General features: G+C 45.1%; 1 protein-coding gene and 1 long non-coding RNA gene across 5 annotated transcripts in view; both read left to right on the top strand.

The window, feature by feature from the left end:
* The window catches only part of apaf1 (apoptotic peptidase activating factor 1), a 55,074-nt gene extending 42,739 nt beyond the window's left edge, over positions 1–12,335 (top strand). For 3 of the 4 annotated variants that reach the window (XM_086146405.1, XM_086146406.1, XM_086146407.1), the window contains exon 27: positions 7,141–7,961. In XM_086146405.1, the coding sequence (XP_086002531.1) occupies positions 7,141–7,287 (147 nt within the window). In that variant the 3' untranslated portion in view covers positions 7,288–7,961. Of the gene's footprint in view, positions 1–7,140; positions 7,962–12,212 lie in introns of those variants that run through there. The other variant, XM_086146408.1, reaches the window with a different exon arrangement.
* A 1,417-nt stretch (positions 12,336–13,752) lies between these two features.
* The window catches only part of LOC147233814 (uncharacterized), a 9,099-nt gene continuing 2,730 nt past the window's right edge, over positions 13,753–20,121 (top strand). The window contains exons 1-4 of the long non-coding RNA XR_015106126.1: positions 13,753–14,429; positions 14,714–14,803; positions 14,899–15,101; positions 19,839–19,983. This is a non-coding gene — a long non-coding RNA (uncharacterized LOC147233814). The remainder of the gene's footprint in view (positions 14,430–14,713; positions 14,804–14,898; positions 15,102–19,838; positions 19,984–20,121) is intronic.

The raw sequence follows: 20,121 nt of genomic DNA, 5'->3' as shown, positions 1-20,121 counted from the left end.
TGAGATTCAAGATAGCTTCGCAAATTAGCTTAGCTCGGCTAAGTGCATCCGAAGAGAAGCGAAGAGAAAGTGGAAGCAAACGGACGCAAACAGACGCGGGGTTGTGAACGTCTACAAAGAATCTCCCACACTTTTCTTATCTAGTTGTCCCTTGCAAAGCTGTGTAGCTTAGCATCAGTCCCTTCCATTCCTTTGGACTGGTAATTGCACCCAAAAGCAGCACAATATAGCATTATTAGCATATGTACCATACTTCATGAGCCAGTTAGCACTAACGGACAGCTAAAATGAACAGTAGCAATACGTCATCAACCCGAGATGCATTGTGCTAGTAAAACAATTATTTATTTATTTATTTGTAAATTTTTTTTTTTTTTAAATTTATACTTAGTTTATTTTATTGCCTTTTTTACCTGTAATTTTAGCTTGTCTTGCCTTGTATGTTTTTCTGCTGCTGCGAAACACTTCCATCGCATCTCATCAAATAGCATTTTTTTTTTTTTTAAGGAAATAACAATTATTCTTTTTCATTTTTCACAACACATTCTAGCATAAGACAGACAGTAAAGCATATTTATGCCTATTAGTCCTCCCGGGCGGGGTTCACAATGATATACTTCAAATGACGCCACCCTCTGTATGTGCGTGTTTTGCATTAGCATTCATGCGGCGAACACGCAAACATGGCCGCCAATCCATTTTCCCGGCGATCCTTTGGGAAAACGCGTACGTGTAGAAATATTTCCAAAGCAGACGCTCCCCCACCTTATTGTCGTCTCGCCGACAATCAGATACGAACACACACACTCGGCGCCTCCCCCTGCGTCGCCGGCCTTCCCATAAATCAGCGGCATCCCGGTGTTTTTGGCATCAGCCATCTGCTCGGCGGCACAACGGCGAGATAACAAACCCGCTGTACAACCGCCGGCGTGTCGATTGCGCCGCTGTTGTTCCGTCTGCGCTCGGCGTCCTCCATGATCTGCGACCGGTTCCACGCCCTTCTCTTTTTATTTCCCGTTTTATTTTGCCCTCAACTGGATTACATTCTAGCGGGGCGACGGTTAGCATCACAGCTAGAAGGTCCACGCTTGGATTCCCAGAGAGGGGCCTGAATGAGAGGGTGACTTGTATGTCTCGCAATGACATGTGAATGAGAGGGTGAACGGCTGTTTGTCTTTATAACATATGAATGAGAGGGTGAATTTTTATGTATATCACATTCGGATGAGAGGCTGAACTGTTGAATGTCTATTTGATGTGTGAATGAGAGGCTTACTTGTATGTCTCGAAATGACATGTGAATGAGAGGGTGAACGGTCGAATATCTATGTGATGTGTGAATGAGAGGGTGAATTTTAATGTACAGTGATCCCTCGCTATAACGCGGTTTACTTTTCATGGTTTCGCCACTTCACGGATTTGCATCGTGCTTTGTGTTCTGCATTCTGATTGGCTAAAAAGTCACTCCGCTTCTTCTCTACCTGTGCGTCAATAACGTTGCAGTTTAATATGTACACGTACGTAAAACATCTTGCCAAATTTACATGACGTGCGTGCAAATTCTCTTGTGATTTCAAGTTTCTTTAAAACCCATAATGTTGACAAAACGCTCTGGAGCGACAAAAGGGCCCAAAAGGCAGCGGAAGATGCTATCTATCGCAGATAAAGTTAAACTTCTGGACATGCTAAGGGAAGCTAAAAGCTACGCGGCTGTAGGTCGGCATTACGGAATGAATGAATTTTCCGTTCGTTCCATAAAGAAGGAAGAAAAAAACATAAGGGCGACAGCAGCAATGTATAATATTTAATTGTATAATAATTGTAAAAAAAAAAGGTTTCTACCTCACGGATTTTGCCCATCACGGGTTCTTTTTGGAACGTAAACCCCGCGAAAAACAAGGGTTTACTGTTCATCACATTCGGATGAGAGGCTGAACTGTTGAATGTTTACATGAATATAAATGAGAGGGTGAATTTAATGTATATAACATGTGAATGAGAGGGTGAATGTTTGTCTCCATGTGACGTGTGATAAGCTGGACTTTATTGATCCCGATCAAAATGTCACGGCAGCGTTACTAATAGTGCAAATAGAAGTCAACATATATGAACATACACATCCTAGATCTGAATGAATGAAATATTCTAATGAAATAATTTGTTAAATGTGCAAAATCACACAAAAATGATCAATAGAAACCAAACGTATGAACCCACGGAGGTCTGGATTTGGAGTCGAACTCCAAATGAAAATACAAAAACACACAACGTCCCTAAAACGAGTCAAAATGAATCGGCGTCGCTTCCTAAGTGGAAAGTTTGAATTGTGTTGTTTAAGTTTTCCCTTTATTTTTTTTCCAGCCGTATTTAAACAACCGATCGGAGGTCGAATGAGCGAATGGTTTCTTCCGAAACACGATATTTTCGTCCGTCCAAATCACGACAACACGGTAAATCCAGTCTGACTCCGGAGTTCTTTCTCACGCATTCTGTCAGCTTCGCTTTTCTCCACCCGTCGCGTCTCCCTGCAGTCGGAGTGTGTGTGTGTGTGTGTGTGTGTGTGTGTGTGTGTGTGTGTGTGTGTTACGTCTTTGTCTCAGCTGTCAGCACGTTTGACAGCCGTCGGCCGTCTTTCCTCGCTTCGGAAGTCCCTCGGGTTTCGGCCGAGCGCGTCGTTCCCGCCGAGGCGTCGGTCGTAAAACTCGCCCCTCGCAGGCGTGACCTTTGACCCCGAAGACGGCGCCGTGAAACCGCTCGCCGCAAAAAGCGCAATCTGTTACCGACCGCTCAGATTTACGTTGCAGGAAGGAAATTCCCCGAAGCGGAAACAGTTGTTTGAAAATGTTACGGTGTATTTGAAAATGGAAATGATATTTAGACGTGAAAGTTCATTTTCTACACGGCTGAATCTGTTGATCGGCGTTTTCTTTTTTTTTTTTTCGATGAACGAGTCGATGAAACGGCGTTCGGAAGCCGGGTTCGATATTTCGCCGATGACTCGCACCGGCACACGGAGGAAGAACCTCTTGTTCTTCCGCAGCAGCTTGTATTGAATTTGTCCTCGGCTCTGGTGGACGGACGGTGAGATGGTGTGAGTCGTGTGACTCCTGTGACTCCCGCCGAGCTGATTGATTCGTCCGGTGACTCCACATGAAGAGCGACGGGCGCCGTGGCCGCTCAGCGCCGCATGACCTCGCTGAAGATCGGGTACTTCTTCTGGTGGGGAACATGGACCCTGCATCCATCCATCCATCCATCCATTCACCAACTACTTTCCTTCCATCCATCCATCCATCCATCCATCCATACACTCATCCATCCACTCATTCATCCATCCATTCATCCATCCATTCATCCGTCCATCCATCCATCCGCGTATGCATCCATCCATCCATCCATTCACCAACTACTTTCCTTCCATCCATCCATTCATCCACTCATTCATCCACTCATCCATCCATCCATCCATCCATCCATTCACCAACTACTTTCCTTCCATCCATCCATTCATCCATCCATTCATCCACTCATTCATCCACTCATCCATCCATCCATCCATCCATCCATTCACCAACTACTTTCCTTCCATCCATTCATCCATCCATCCATCCACTCATCCATTCATCCATCCATCCATCCACTCATCAATCCACTCATTCATCCACTCATTCATCCACTCATCCATCCATCCATCCATCAATTCATCCATTCATACACTCATCCATCCACTCATTCATTCATTCATTCATCCACCCATCCACTCATCCATCCATCCATCCATCCATTCATACACTCATCCATCCACTCATTCATCCATCCATCCATCCACTCATCCATTCATCCATCCATCCATCCATCCACTCATCAATCCACTCATTCATCCACTCATTCATCCACTCATCCATCCATCCATCCATCCATCCATCCATTCATACACTCATCCATCCACTCATTCATTCATTCATTCATCCACCCATCCACTCATCCATCCATTCATTCATTCATACACTCATCCATCCACTCATTCATCCATCCATTCATCCATCCATTCGTCCGTCCATCCATCCATCCGCGTATGCATCCATCCATCCATCCATCCATCCATCCATCCATCCATTCACCAACTACTTTCCTTCCATCCATCCATTCATCCACTCATTCATCCACTCATCCATCCATCCATCCATCCATCCATTCACCAACTACTTTCCTTCCATCCATTCATCCATCCACTCATCCATTCATCCATTCATCCATCCATCCATCCATCCACTCATCAATCCACTCATTCATCCACTCATTCATCCACTCATCCATCCATCCATCCATCCATCAATTCATCCACTCATCCATCCATTCATCCATCTATCCATCCATCCATCCACCATCCATCCACTCATCCATCCATCCATCCATCCACCATCCATCCACTCATCCATCCATTCATTCATCCATCCATCCACTCATCCATCCACCATCCATCCATCCATCTTCTCCAGTCTCTCCATGTGAGGGTCATGGGTTCTGCAGCCTAACCAGAGAACTGTACTTCCGTCTCTCCTTGGGGTTCCTGAGGTGTTTCCAGACCATCTGAGAGCCGCGGCCCCTCCAGGTCTCCCCACCGTCTCCTCCTGGTGGGACGCGCCTGGAATCCCCCACCGTCCGGGAGGCGTCCTGAAGCTTCGAACCACCTCGCCGGGCTCCTGTGGATGCTGGAGGAGCAGCGGCTCTACTCGCAGCTCCTCAAGCTTTCTCCAAGTGAAGGTCCAGTTAGCTTGCGGAGGAGACGCTGCTTCAGGGGGAAGGACCTCGGCGGTCCGATCCCTGGCGGCAGAAGGCGGCTGTAGGAAGACGGGTTGTCCGGGCCGGCTGTTCGCCCGCTTCTCCTCGGGGACTGGACTGGGTCCAGTAATCTGCTGAGGATTATATTCAGAAATCGCCAAAAAAAACAAAAAAAAAAAAAGCCAAGGATTTATAGTGTTTGTCCAGCGGCTCAGTCTATATGCTGAACCCGCAGACGCGCTGCAAACATTTAGGCAGTTCCTCCTCATGGAAACACTGGAATCGACACAGGAACATGAAAACGTCAGTTTTCAGGCGTTCGTTAAACCAGCCTTCTTTCCTGATTCGTTCGAATCGGACGTAAAGTGCGGCTTCTGAGACGAAGAACCTGTGTGTGAAGAGCCCGGAGATGTTGCTCTGCGCTGTGAATTATTTACCATCATGAGCCAGCAGGTCTCTGACATTTAGAGCTATCTAAAGCCTTCTGCGCCGGGAACGTCTCACACCTCTTCATCGTCAGATGACCTGCTCCGGAGGGTCAGACGGCCTCTGGATTAGACCTGCTCTGTCCGCCGTGGAGAGGAACGCCGCAACATTCACCCTTTCATTCACACATCATGCAGAGACATGCAACCATTCACCCCCTCATTCATATGTCATAGAGACATTCAATCATTCGCTATCTCATTTACTCGTTTAACTATTTACGCCCTCAGTCATTCATCATCCTAACATTCACTCCCTCATTCACACGTCATCCTAAAATTCACGTGTTCATTCACTCGTCATTCGGACATTCACTTGCTCATTCACTCGTCATCCTAACATCGACTTGCTCATTCACTCGTCATCCTAGCATTCACTCCCTCATTCACTCGTCATCCTAAAATTCACATGTTCATTCACTCATCATTCGGACATTCACTCGCTCATTCACTTGTCATCCTAACATTCACTGCCTCATTCACTCATCATCCTAATATTCACTCCCTCACTCACTCATCATCCTACCATTCACTGTCTCATTCACTCATCATCCTAACATTCACTCCCTCATTGATTCTGGAGATTCTAACATTCACTCCCTCATTCACTCATCATCCTAACATTCACTCCATCATTCACTCGTCATCCTAACATTCACTCCCTCATTCACTCATCCTAACATTCACTCCATCATTCACTCGTCATCCTAACATTCACATTCTCATTCACTCATCATCCTAACTTTCACTTTCTCATTCACTCATCATCCTAACATTCACTCCCTCATTCACTCGTCATCCTAACATTCACTCCCTCATTCACTCGTCATCCTAACATTCACTCCCTCATTCACTCGTCATCCTAACATTCACATTCTCATTCACTCATCATCCTAACTTTCACTTTCTCATTCACTCATCATCCTAACTTTCACTTTCTCATTCACTCGTCATCCTAACATTCGCTTTCTCATTCACTCATCAGGCAACTGTTCCCTCTGTCATCCACAGTTGCAGAGCAGAGTTTTAGTCGATCAGAACCAGAAAAGGTTCAGAGAAGCAGCGGCGTTGCATCATCACACACACACACACACACACACACACACACACCAACGAGCCGATTTTCCTCGGCTCTGCATTCAGCGGTGTGTGAGAACGGATGACACCGTGCATTATTTACTTTACACACACACACACTCCCCGGATAGCTGGATAAAGCAGCGCTGTGACGAATCAAACCATCCGACGCGTTTTACCAGTTTTCGCCGCATCCCTGGTGACTTTCGTCCAATTGCCGTGGCCGAACCTGGATGAGCGGAGGGGGCGGAGCCTGTGTCCATGACGACCGGATTGGATTGCAATTATAGCGCAAACCGCATAAGCGGTTTGTCCATCCACGCCTGGGGAGACGCTTTCACATCATATCAGGAATACACTTAATGTAGTTAAAGTGTGTGTGTGTGTGTGTGTGTGTGTGTTTTTGCAGACACACTCCGCTCCTCAAAACTTCAAACCACTACCGTGACCGCTCTTTTTCATGTTGTCTTTTATTGAGATGAAAGAGCTACAATTTCGGTGCGCAGTTATCTTGGCTACCATTATCAAAGTTTAATATGCTCACACACACACACACACACACACACACACTTCCATCAGACTATAAATGATTGACTCGATGGGCCTTTGATGGCTCGGCCCGGTGAGACGGAACTTCAGTGAGAGGTATCATCTTGAAAAAGAGATTAAACGGAATCGCTCATAAAACGCTTTGCGGTGTGTGTGTATGTGTGTGTGTGTGTGTGTGTGTGTGTGTGTGTATCTGGGTTTTTCCGAGCCGATGCTCACGGAGATGTCGGTGTCCTTGTGTGTCCAGTGGTGGGACGTGAGCCGAGGCGAGGCCCTGCAGACCTTCTACCCGACGGGCAGCGCCCTGAAGAGGATCCACGCTTCGCCCGACTTCTCCACGTTCGTCACCGTCGACAACGTCGGCATCCTCTACGTCCTGCGGAGGGTGGCGTGACGCCTGTCAGCGTTGCCGTGGCGATGGCGAGGAAAGCGCAACGAGAGGACGAATCGCTTCGGGGTTGTTCGGAGGCGATACCTGCGATGTCAAGCGATCGTGATGCTGTTTAATTGACTCAAGGGGGCGGTGAGGTGTCAATCAAGCGTCGTTGCCATGACGACGTGACCGGGAGGCTCGGACTTTTCCCCGAACGGTAACGTTTTCTTATTTTCCGGTCGTCTCAGGAGAGGTCGCCGCGAACCGACCGTCAGAAACGTAACTCGCTGACGAAACGCCGGGCCGTCGCCACGGCAACGAGTCCAAACCAAACCCGTCGAAGTGTTTTACGGCGCCGCCGGTCGGATTCCCCTCCGGCAGATCCACCAGCATCCACCCAAATGCGAAAATACTATCATCGCTCTGCGTCCGAGGGGCTTCCGAAGGTTTATTTTGCATGCAGGGGATTTTTCCAGCCGCCGCGAACACCGTTTTTCTAGATTTCTTTCTTTCTTTTCCTACGAAAGCGACCCGGCTCTGAATTACGAACACCTTCGGAATCCAGCGGAATACAATTCTTGTGAATCGGACGTTTTTGAACCCTTTGTACTGCAAAGTTTCTACGTGTTACTTCAAGATGAGTATGTACTTTCTTAAGAAAAAATCGATTTGAGCTCCAAATGCAGTCGTTTCTATCCGAACCAATCTTTTGTACGCTTTTAAAAGCCTTTTCCTGAGCACCTTGAAGCAGGACTCGCCTTTTTTCGTCGGGTGTTTGTATTTCTGTCTTTGTAGAACCTTGTTCCTCAACCGGGAGCTTCCGACACGACGACGATGGGCATCCGTTCTCCGGCCGTCAGTGGGAGGGGAAATGCTACCGTGTGATTTATGAGGAATTAAAACAAAAAAAAAAAAAAAAAATAGCTGAACTCCCATGTCGCGTGTGTTCGTTTCCACTCAAGGCCTTTGAGATGTTGAGAAAGAAACGTGTCCTGGAGGTTTCTGCTGAAATTAGCATGCTAATGTGATAGCAACCAATTAGCATGCTAATGCGATAGCATGTGGACAGAAGTTTTGGATGTAAAATGTTTCGTCTTTCCGCCTCTTTCCTCTCCTCCCTGGTTGGATTCCAACAAGAGCCCTTTCTGTCTGGAGTCTAGAGTTTCTGTGCAGAACATGAATTGTCCAGAAGAGTGAGTTGGAGTCAATAGTTGTATGTCTATATGAAGTTTGAATGAACGGTTGTTTGTATTTAAGTCGTGAATGACTCACTTAAAAGAAGTATCAGCAGAAGAATCAGTGTCCATTCTTTGCAGTGCCGGAGCAACCGTTCAAATGAAATGCTCAAGTGAGCGTCTGCGTTCTGGTTGGTACATTTGCATTTGTACCTTCTGGATGTCTTCGTTACGTACGCCAGCTGAGAAGAAGGGAAATGAAAGAAGGGGTGGAGCTGAAGGCGTTTCCTCCCCGAAGCATTTTTGTGGGAGGAAGAGAGCGCTGCAGGATACGAGGCGCACGAGGACCCGCGGGCCAATGGTTTGCAGGGAGTGGGGCTCGTTGCGCGAGAAGACCTTCGGATTGGATCAGGAAGGAGTCCATCAGAGGGGCGACGCGTGGTAGATGTTTGGGAGATAAAGTAAGAGCCAGATGGTTCGGACGTGGACGGAGGAGGAGGAGGAATGGTGAAGATCTAGGTTGGATGATGCTGAGGTTGGAGCTGCCAGGTAGGAGTTCTGGAGGAAGTGAGTCAGTCAGCTAGACTTGTATGCCCTAAAAGCAGAACAGGAGCTTTCAGTTACCGAGCTCCTCTTCTGGTCTCCATCCTGGTGGCGGTCACCCTCTCTTTCTTCATGAATAGGCTTCAAACCTTTGCTTTTGAGAAAGCTTATAGTTAGCATTAGCCTAGCCCCCACTGATGCTACCAAAGACCTACACTGCCGAGGGACATCCCGTGATGCACCCGTCTCTTCCAACCCCGTCTTCACCTCTGTCCCCTCATCAATGCATGACAGCGACCTCATATCTTCTCCCGAGTAACTGGGCTCTCATTGGCCAGGTTCCCAGGGGGCGTGATGTCATCAGCTGTGATTTGCGCCATGTAAACAACGTTTGACTTGAAGTCAAAAGAAGCCGATCAGAATCGCCGGAGGAGTCAAACTGACGCTCGAAGACGTCATCACCCCGATTCCGCTCTCTTGATATCGATCTATTCTTCAGACCCTTCGAACCCCCGGCGCTCGGCGGATAAACCAGTCGCCGCCTCCTCGCAAATCCTTGGTGGCAGCCATGTTGTCGGAGCTCAGCGGGGCGAGCGCAGGTGTAATTAATAACGCTAATTACAACCTGCCGCCGCCTCGCTGCGAGGCGCCGAGTGGAACTGTAATTAACCTGATTGGTTCCACCTGTGTTTATCCTGCCACCGCAACCAAGATGGCCGCCGGGGAAAAGGGAGGAGAAAAAGCAGCGGTTGTGTTTCCAAATCCCATCTATCAGGGAAGCGGTTCTCATAATCCGTCAAATGTGGATTAACAAGTCATGACTTCAGGAAAGTGATTCAGATTTCAATATTTTCTCATTTTCGCTTTTTCAATCTCTTCTGCTGTCGACTCCGAAGCGGTCTGAGAAGTCCCAGCCTCGTCCGAGAGGTTTCTTCGGTTCCGACGGTCCCCGTTGGGAGTCCAGCCGCAGTCCACATGCCCGGCCAGTAGTGGGCAGTGTGAGTTTGCGATGAGCTCAAACACACCTATGTCGCTTCCTGTTTTGGTGCAAGAACAAATGTACAACAGGAAGGCAACCAATGGACCATTGAGGAGGAGGTGGAGTTGCTTCTCGCACTCTGGACTACAAGGTTGGTAACTTCCAAGGGGACTGAGTAGTGCCAGTTGAGGTATACTGGTGTACTCTTGAGCACTCTGGGGTCCGTTGTTGTTACGGTCGACCCATCCGAGTATGGCTACGGGCTGCAACCTGAGAGCACATCCCGAATTTCGAAGTGTTGTTTCTTCCCCGTCTCCACGGAGATGTTTCAAACGTTTCCTCTCTCGAGCCTGTTTCGTTTTCAGGCGCCGCAAAACACCCTCCTAGCGCAGACGGAAGGCTACGATGCCGCTAAAGTGCCCAAAAAACGTCATGTTCCAAATGTGCGTCTTCTGGGGAACAACGTTAAGAATTCCAGGGAGTCGGAATCCGGACTGGTGTTGGTGACCAGGCGTCACCAGGGCCGGAGGTCTGCTTGGAGTCTCCTGGGGTCTGTAGGCGCGGGGGAATCTCGGCGTCGACGTTGCGGGAAGGCGAAAATCTTTTTCTCGTGCGTCAAACCCCGAAGCTGCTTCCAGAAGGTCAAAGAAAACAGGCAAAGCAGCTCCATTTTAAATAAGTGCATCTTTGTTACCACAAGAATTCGCACTCCGAATTCTCAGAGGAGTTGCCGTGAAGTCTGGAAAGTCTGGCAGAGGAGCGCGGCAACCTCATTAATTCCACTCTCTCTTGCTTAATTAATCTTTGTCTGCCGCCGCAGTGATTACAGCTCGCTCGCCGTGTCGACTTGTGCCAGTTCCGTCGGGCCCGGGTTTCCTCCCCTCGGTCTCCGACGAGGCTTGCAAGCGCCGTCCGCCATCTGATGCCAGGGTTGTTTTGGAGCGAAGGCCCGAATTCAAACGGAAGATGGTGATTTTAATGATACTTGAGCCGTTTGACGTCAAAAGCCAAACTTCGGTATGTTCGGTTTTGAAAATAGCAGCCGGGATGAGAAGCTCAAAGTTCAGACGCTTGCTTTTTTTTAATTAGCATTATTTAGCAGCAGATGAGCTCCGGGGTGAAGGCTAACGGCGCTATTTAGACCTTTCAAGTTTCCCAGCGAGAGGTCCGCGGTCACATGTGGACTCCCGGGAGTTCTGCTAAAGGTCGAGCTCCCCTTCGGCTTCCCGCTCGTCCGAAACCTTCATCTTTATTTGCCGATTTTGCGAAGCCGACCAAAAACCTTGGCGTGAGGCCCGGAGGAGGTCCGTCAGTCATTAGAAGAGTGAGGATCCCTGTTTCTGGGTCCAACAAACCCGTGGCGAACGGTACCTTTCTCCTTAAACCCGATGTTCTACGACACGAGTCAAACTCAAGGCCCGCGGGCAGAAAGTGGCACGCCACGTCATTTTCTGTGGCCCGGGAGAACGTCTTAAAAGGTACGATTGTGTTAATAATTAAGTCAAACACGTATCCTCAACATCAACGAGTGGAACTGAGAAATACAAATGATCCCTAAAAGTTTATGCAGATGGAAAAGCGGTATGTCTTTTGTATTATGAGGAAGCGTCACTTGTCAATGGGTACAAACACGGAGCTAAGTATGCTAAAGTTAGCCTTCTAAAAAAAACAACTTATTCACTTGGATAGATTGATGGAGTCATGCGGGTTTCTAAACCTTACTTTATATAAGGATTTATGTAACGGAGCAACTAGAAAACTTTTTTTTTTTTTTTACATCAATGCAAATGCTGATGTAACATTTTGTATTTGAATGAGTCATAAATTCAGAGTTATTTAACATCAAGGAGTAGTTTTTATTTATTTAACATTACATTTATATTGTTGCCTTTGAGGGCAACCATTATGCTGATGTGGTGAAAATGAGTTAGCTCATGAGCTAATGCTTAGCTTACTTGCTACACACTCAATGCTACAATGTCGCTAAATGTAATTTTGATTAGATAAAGGTTAGATTTAGCTTTTCAACAACAGGGCAACAAAATGTAGTTTAGCATCTGACCAGAAGAGCAAAGAAGCAGCAGGTGCAGATCGAGTACCTGCTCCGCGAGAGCTACTTGTACCTGGCGGCTAACGCTAACAGAACATTCCTGGTCTTTGGATTCATAGGAAATGTGGGGCGACTCTAGAAACGTAACGATATTCAAAGTGGCAGATCTGTGATGACATTTAGTATTTCTTCCATGCAGGACAGGAGGTTCACCGGAGAGCAAGAATTGTCCGGCTGAGTGAAGGCGAGGGGCAACGCTTGTATGCTGCGGTAAAACGGCGCTCCGGTGCAGAATAAATGGTAAAAAGAATGAATTGCCAAAGGTTTTCCGGCTCGTCTTTGCAACTGGAATTTCTTTTAGTCCCCCATGTATTCATAACGACCCGGGCATCCAATTTTTTTTATCACTAATTCTACTGTTCTACACTCAGACCCCTATGTATGCTTTTATTTCAATCATTTAAACCTCTCAAGTGCAGCTTTTCATGATTTCTTAAACGAGCATGTCATCCCCGCCCTGCTTTCTTTTTCGACCTTCTATCCTCACCCTTTTGCGGGTTTGTTCTGCTCCCGCCGACCTTGGACGAACGTCGGTTCCCGTCCCCGTCAGCTGTTGGCTCAGCTGCGCATCACCATTTTTATTGCTTTCCCCGGCCGAGGGCCGCGAGCCAGAACCCCGTGTCTCTCGGCTGGGCCGCCGCCCGGCCTTCCCCTTCCCTTACCCATCTGCTCGGGACGACAGGTGATATGACGGAAGATGACCCGAGTCCACCGGAGTGTGTTGTCCGGACAGGATGCGAGATGGAGGGATGTAAAGGAAGCAACTCTGGGAAAGAGCAGAAGAAGGAGGTCCGGCTGGTCGCCGCTTTCAGAGACTCCGGGGAACCAACCGGTTGACGATGAAGACGTTTTACGCGATAACCACTTTGTCTCAGTTTGCATTCGTTCGTTCATCTTGTACCGCAAGACCGGAATCATTCGCTCTCCTGCGGATTTGAAGTTAAATTCACTTCTGCGCCCTTAAAAAACGCCCAAGTGGTAACTATTTCTTTGTGTACCTGGATTTAGAAACAAAACTGCTTCAAGACATCTTCAAATTCGGATGTAACTGATCGCTTTGTATCACAGCGCGGGATTTAGAATTAAAAATAATATCCGATTTAAATAATAACCAATATTATTATCTGCTGGATCACAATAGCGGCAATTATTTTAATGATTATTTGAATTGTTTGTGAATAAATCTTACGGTAAACTTAGCCAAACTTAATCTCGAACCAACAGGAAATCGGCCAAACCAAATATTTCATAAAAGAGACGATCGCAAAATAAAAACCATATTAATAAGTGAATACATAAAATAATAGTAATAAATTATGAATTTGCATCAATAAAGTAGCCCCTCCCCATCAGCAGGAGGGGCGGAACTTATTTGGTATCATTTATAATTATTAGTATTTATTGTTTGGTTTTTTTTGTGTGTTTTTTTTTGTTTATTTATGTCCAATTAAAGAAAGGAATTAAAGCTAACCTTAGTTGTTGCCGTGTTTCTGGAGTTCTTTCTCTTCTTGTCAGCGCTTCGGCAGAAGTGAAGGCTTCTCGTACATGTTGCTAACGCTAATGCTATCTCCACCAAACTGACCTTCATTCATCCAAGCTAACAATCACTTTCCTACTTCTTCTGAGACTTTAGACCTTTGCTTTGTCGCCCCTTTAGACTGCATTTCACAACATCTGGGGATGAGGGCCGAAACATCTTCAAGTGAAGAAACTCAAGTCCAGTTGCCAAGACGAGAAGATTTCGACAAGAATTCACCGCTCTCAATGTTAGCTATTATTACCTTCTTCAGATCGACTGGAGTTCTTCTTAACGCCGTTATCACTAGCACTCTCACCTTTTTGGAAGCCATCATGCGGGCTAGCTTACTGTAAAAAAAAGCGGAGAGCACAAAGACGAAGGATGTAAACAACGCGGAGTAGCACGCACGACTGCCGCTAAGCTAAAACGTGGCGAGCGAGTTTGTGCGTTCGTGCACCGAGGCTCATTCACAGCTCAAAATTTGATTGAAACTCTGTCCTTGAGCCGATTTGATCGTAATTAAGCGTTCGTAAGCCGAGGTTTTGCCGTAGAGTGAATGTGCCAATAGTCTTTGGAGGTTTTAATTCATTTATTTTCGACTTGGAACGTCATACGGCGTGTCTGTTGTGTCGGGACATTTAATTCCGCTTATTAAGGAAGCCGGATTTTGAAGAGCCGAGCGTCTGTTTGCGGCGCCTTTGGAGACTCGTCCTGGAGCCGCTCCACCGGTCGGGGCGGAGTTGACGGAGTGCCGACAAGGCTTCTTTCGGAGGCGGAGATACCCTCAGAGGGAAGTCTCCTCTACCTGCTCTCTGAGGCTGGAATACGAAACGTCAGGTGAAGTTTGTTTGAAGCGTCTCAGATCCATTAATGGCACAGAGTGCCTCTCTCTTGCTTTGCTCTGGGATCTGACGTACTTGTATGCTTTCCTTTCAGCTGCTCTCTCCAGGGATCGCCACGCCCAATCATCTGCCTCCATCTAAGCCAGGTGAAGTCGCCTTCAAACCTCGGCTTACTTCACGTCAGGTGAAGTTTGAAGCGTCTCAGATCCATTAATGGCACAGAGTGCATTTCTCTTGGTTTACTCTGGGACCTGATGTACTTGTATGCTTTCCTTTCAGCCGCTCTCTCCAGGGATCGCCACGCCCAATCATCTGCCTCCATCTAAGCCAGGTGAAGTCGCCTTCAAACCTCGGCTTACTTCACGTCAGGTGAAGTTTGAAGCGTCTCAGATCCATTAATGGCACAGAGTGCATTTCTCTTGGTTTACTCTGGGACCTGATGTACTTGTATGCTTTCCTTTCAGCCGCTCTCTCCAGGGATCGCCACGCCCAATCATCTGCCTCCATCTAAGCCTCTCCTCTGCATCTTCAGCTCTGTGGCTGCTGTGCTGGGCGTACAATGGGTCGGGGGCTGCCCGGGACCCCGACGGTCCACTGCGACATATCAACAGTTAAGGCACAACAACAACTGCGCCCATGGGAGTTTCCCCCATTCCCTATTTCACAGGTGAATGTCTATATTGAACACGAGGGTGAATGATTTTCTGTTTCTGCATGATGCATGAATGAAAGGTTGAATGGTTGCAAATCTCTACATGATATGGAAATGACAAGTGGAGTGTTGTATGTCTCTGAGTGAGATGTGAATGAAGGGGCGAATGTCAAATATCTCCAGAGGACGAGTGAAGTTGTATGGCTCTACATGACGTATGAATGAGAGGCTGAATCTCTTATATCCCTTTATGATGAGCGAACGGTTGGACGTCTACATTATATTATAAATGAACAGATGTACATCAATGTCATCGGTGGTACGTCTGTGTGATTTGGAAATGAAAGGCTGAGCGGTTGCGTGGCTACATGAATAAGAGGGTGAATGCGGTTTGTCTCTAAACCGACCCCGGAGATGCTAATAAATGAATGAATTCGTGATGCTGATTTAGAAAGCACCGGGTTTGCAACCGCTAGCAAAATACGCCGGCTGTTCGTCCTGGAGCTCGCAAACAATCAGACCGCGTTAGCGCTCCGGCGTTTAGCATTAAACAGCGGTTGTTCTGAACAATTAGTGCAGCCGCCGAGCCGAAATGAAAGCGGACAGATCTGGAGCAGAGACGCCGGGGGGGCGAGGACGACGACGGCGATGACGGCCGGCTCGCCTCGGGGAAGTTTGTGCGGATCCTCTGCTGAGACGAGGCCTGCATGAAAAAAACGACGAGATGCGCGCGGACAGGAAGGAGATCGCGGATGCTACGATTCGATGGAGCACGTCTTTATAAAATGCATGTTTGAGAGCGTGAACGTTGTGCGTTTCTATATGAGACGTGAATGAGAGGGCGAACGGTTGTACGTCTTTGTACGACTGGTAAATGACAGGATGAAGGGTGGTATGTCTTTCCTTATACATATTTAGCTTTAGCTTTAGCTTTAGCGTCAATTTCAATATATATAAATATATATATATATGTTGATTTAATTTTAATAACTGAGAAAACATCATGACTAACTTAACCTTGAACTGTCAGGAAATCACCAAAACTAAATATTTAATAAAAAAAAACATTATTGTAAGCAGGTTTGACTGAATAGCATTGTTTTTACCATTTTCTAAAATTCATAAGATAGCATGTCGCCCAATTTACATACAAATATATGAAAAAAAAAAATCTCAATTACAATTTGAACACCTTGATCAAAAAATAAAAAATCCTATAAATACATGAATAATAATAAATGATGAATTTGACAAAATCCTTGTACTTAAAACCTAAAGACGCTTTGTAGCCTTGACTTGTTACTTTTGACACTTTATAGTTTTATTTGTATTTCTTATTCTCCCCCCTTTTTTTTACTGTTTATACAATTTTGTCCTATTATTTATTATTGTTATGTCTTTACTTGAAACTCTGGCACAACAGTTTCCTTCGGGATAAATAAAGTTGTTCTTATTCTTATCATTCTTATCAATAAATTGGCCCCTTTTTGTAAATGACAGGATGAAGAGTTGTATGTCTTTCCTTATAAATCTTTAGCTTTAGCTTTATTGTCAATCTCAAAAAGTATAAATTAAATGAATTCATTAAAATGGTGCACATTCATAGTAGAGTGCATAATAAACAAACATTAACCTGTAAAGTAAAAGTGCATGCGGGTACAATCTAGCGGTCCTGATGTGAAAGAGATGAGATTTAAAAGCATAAAACTCTTAGATGTGTAAATATATGTCATTTGAATTTGAATATAGAGAGTTTTTGGTCCAATTTAGTGCAAAATCAGTAAGAAAAACCAAATAGGCGAGAAAATGTAGTGGATTTAAATGCATTAAAAAGCCTCTGAATCAATGAATGAATTGCAAAAGTTGTGTCCAACAGTGATTTTCTAATTTTCTAATCGTCCAGTCAGGCTTTATCGACTTGAAGTTAAAACAGCGACAATTATTTTAACGATTACTTTTGATTTATTTGTGAATAAATCTTGCGGTAAACTTAGACAAACTTAATCTCGAACCAACAGGAAATCAGCCAAACCAAATATTTCAAAACCATTAAACCAATATTGTTTTTCTTTCATATGCAATCATATATAAATATTTTTTGTCATTACATTAAAAAAAAGAATGTACAATTTAAAATAATATTTAGTCAGCCATCAATTGTGCAAGTTCTTCTATTTAAAAAGTAGATAGATGCCTTTAATTTTTATCACAGTTGCACTTCGATGTCGACAGGTTTGATTGAATAGTATTGTTTTTACAATTTTCTTAAATTTATAAAGAATGATCGCAAGATGGTGTGTAAACTAATTTTAATTGTAAAATTAATTGGTGAATAAAGTGATTCCGGAACCCGAATTTCAGCAAATTACAATTAAATTAAAAAAAATCAGTTTGAATACCTTGATCACAAAATAAAAAACATATTAGTAAGTGAATAAATAATAGTAATAAATTATGAATTCGCATCAATAAAGTGGCCCCTCCCCATCAGCAGGAGGGGCGGGGCTTATTTGGTATCATTTTTAATTATTAGCATTAATTGTTTATGTCTGTATCAAGTCGAGCGTTTCCATTTTAAGTAAAGTTTTAATTTAGTTTTAATGGAATTATTTTTTAAGTTGAACGTTTCCCCGATGTTTGTGGCGCCCCCTAGAGGCCCTTATCGCCGTATCGGTCCGAGTGACGATGCTTCCGGAAATCGCGCAAATATCGTTCGCGTCTCGATGAACGTATCAACGTCTGGTTTGGAGCGTGCGCAACTCCATTATGTAAGCGGCGGCGGCGGCGGCCTAGTGGTCGTCCACCCCTGAGGTGTCTGGAAACAAGGATACGCCTTGACAGAAGTGTGTGGTCTGCAAGGAACTGGCCTCCTTTTCAAACTTCTGCTTTCTCGACGGCTCCCCGCGGGACCGGCTGTGTTTGACCAACTTTGGAGTTTTTCTGGAGTTCATGTACTTCTGTGGAAGCTTGACTTACATCAAGTCATCAACTTTTCGAGCTGTCGCTTGGTTGACTTAGGAGTTAGGAGCGCTCGCTAACCCGCTAGCTTACCCAGAGAAAAACATGGAAAAACACAAGCGCGACTTGGATGTTTTGATTAAATCCAGTCGTCATCGCTGATATTGACATCGCGTTATGGTTGTAATTATCAAGCGGAAGCTTTTCGCTAAGCGCTTAGCGTTTGACATCGGCCGTTTTCCGTAAAGCTACTTAGCCCGGAGGAAAATGACATTAGGAAGACGTTAGCGAGGTGTTTTGTACTCGTCGTTGTCGTCTGTGAGAAGGCGAGAACGTCGACAGACGAGGCGTCCAAAGCCGGTCGGGACGGTTTGACGGTTTGAAAAAAGAGCGTCATTGCTCACGCCGTCCAAAAATGATGTTTAGACATAAAATGTAGCAAAGTTAGTAACTCGAGGTACCTACTGTTTATATTTATTCAATTCTGCACTATTTAATTTCCATTTCAAGTGTACATCATTTATCATCTGTACATTTTCTCCTGTAAATGATGCCCATTTTTTTATCACATTCAATGCATATATATATTTACGTAAAAATTGAATGTAATCTAATCAAAGTTACATTTAGCAACATTTAGCATTGAGTGTGTAGCCAGTAAGCTAATATAAGCACTAGATCAGGTGTAATGTTTGACCAAATGAGATGAGAACAACTTTATTTATCCCGAAGGAAATTGTTGTGCCAGAGTTTCAAATGTAACAAAATGTAATGTAATATAAATGTAGCTCCTCCTTAATGTTAAATAACTCTGAATTTATGACTCATTCAAATCCAAAATGTTACCTGTGCATTTGCATAGATGTAAAAAAAAGTTGCTCTGTTTTAAGCTAGATTTCACCGCTGCAGTGTTTTTGGGCGCAGCTTTTTTATGTTTTTTTTTTTATGTAAATATGTATACTAAATCTTTATATATTGTCAGTGATTTTGGAAGTGATTTTGTTGTTTTTTTTATAATGCTAACTTTAGCATATTAGCTCCGCTTTTGTACGTAGATTGTACCCAAGATTGTAACACAAAATTCATACCCCTTTTTCTACTTGAAATACAAACATGTATTTCAATTCCTGGACATTTAGGGATCATTTTTATTTCTCAATTCCACTTGTTGATTTTGTTGATGCATTACAAACTAACGGCAGGATGCCGTCAATTCACGGGTAACGTGATCGGCATGGATTGTCGGAAATGTAGTGTTTGACTCACGTGTTTATTTTTTTTACCTGGAATTGCACAGGAACAGTTAGTTGTATTGCAGGCTTGTGTTGCGTGGCTGTGGCCGACAACAACCGACGTTTTACCGTCAACTCGGTGTTTTCTTGACTAAAATGCAACAGTATATTCACTTAAATAAGTTCCTGCGGAACGTCTTGGTCCAGACCTTCTCCGCGTGGTGATTCTGCGCCACGGAAGTAAAATGATCTTAAAGTACTGAGATTAATGTTGATTTAAATCCCGGATTTAAATATTTTCCTTGTTTTTTTTTTTTTTTTGTTTTTTTTTTAAGAAATGACGCCGACTCTGGATTGAACCTCCGGATTAATTGTGTTTGGAAGCGTTCAAGAAAAAAATAAGGCTGGACAGATCAATCTAAGCGTGGATAGAATTTATCCCAAACGCAGGGATTATGCTAACGAGTCTGATGCCACCGGAGAGTATTTACGGAGATTCAACCGCACGGTTTCTAATCCGAGGGCTTTCGGAGCGGCTCCTGTTTCTCGGCTGTTCTTTCAGGGCCCGACTGAAGACGAAGGCCGGTAAATGCAGAATCCTTCCAAACAAGGGGAAGAGACTCCTGCCTGTCCTGTGTCGGATTTATTCGTCAGGATTCGACTCTGCGGCAGCCATCAGACGCCGGGACGCCACGAGCAGCAGACAGGTGTGTGTGTGTGTGTGTTGCAAAAGCTCTGGAAATGCAAGGCCCCTTCCATCCAGTTTGTTCTAGCAACATTAAATGAATGTTTCATAAACAATATAGTAATTGGTTCCAACTCCAGGTAGAAAGTGTTCTCCCTTC

Source organism: Fistularia commersonii, chromosome 5, assembly GCF_037954325.1.
Source record: "Fistularia commersonii isolate RoL2024-O1a breed Wild chromosome 5, RoL_Fcom_v1.0, whole genome shotgun sequence".
In the NCBI taxonomy this organism is placed as follows: Eukaryota; Metazoa; Chordata; class Actinopteri; order Syngnathiformes; family Fistulariidae; genus Fistularia; species Fistularia commersonii.
The sequence above is the reverse complement of the archived record's forward strand: the minus strand, read 5'-3'. Positions and strand labels throughout refer to the sequence as shown.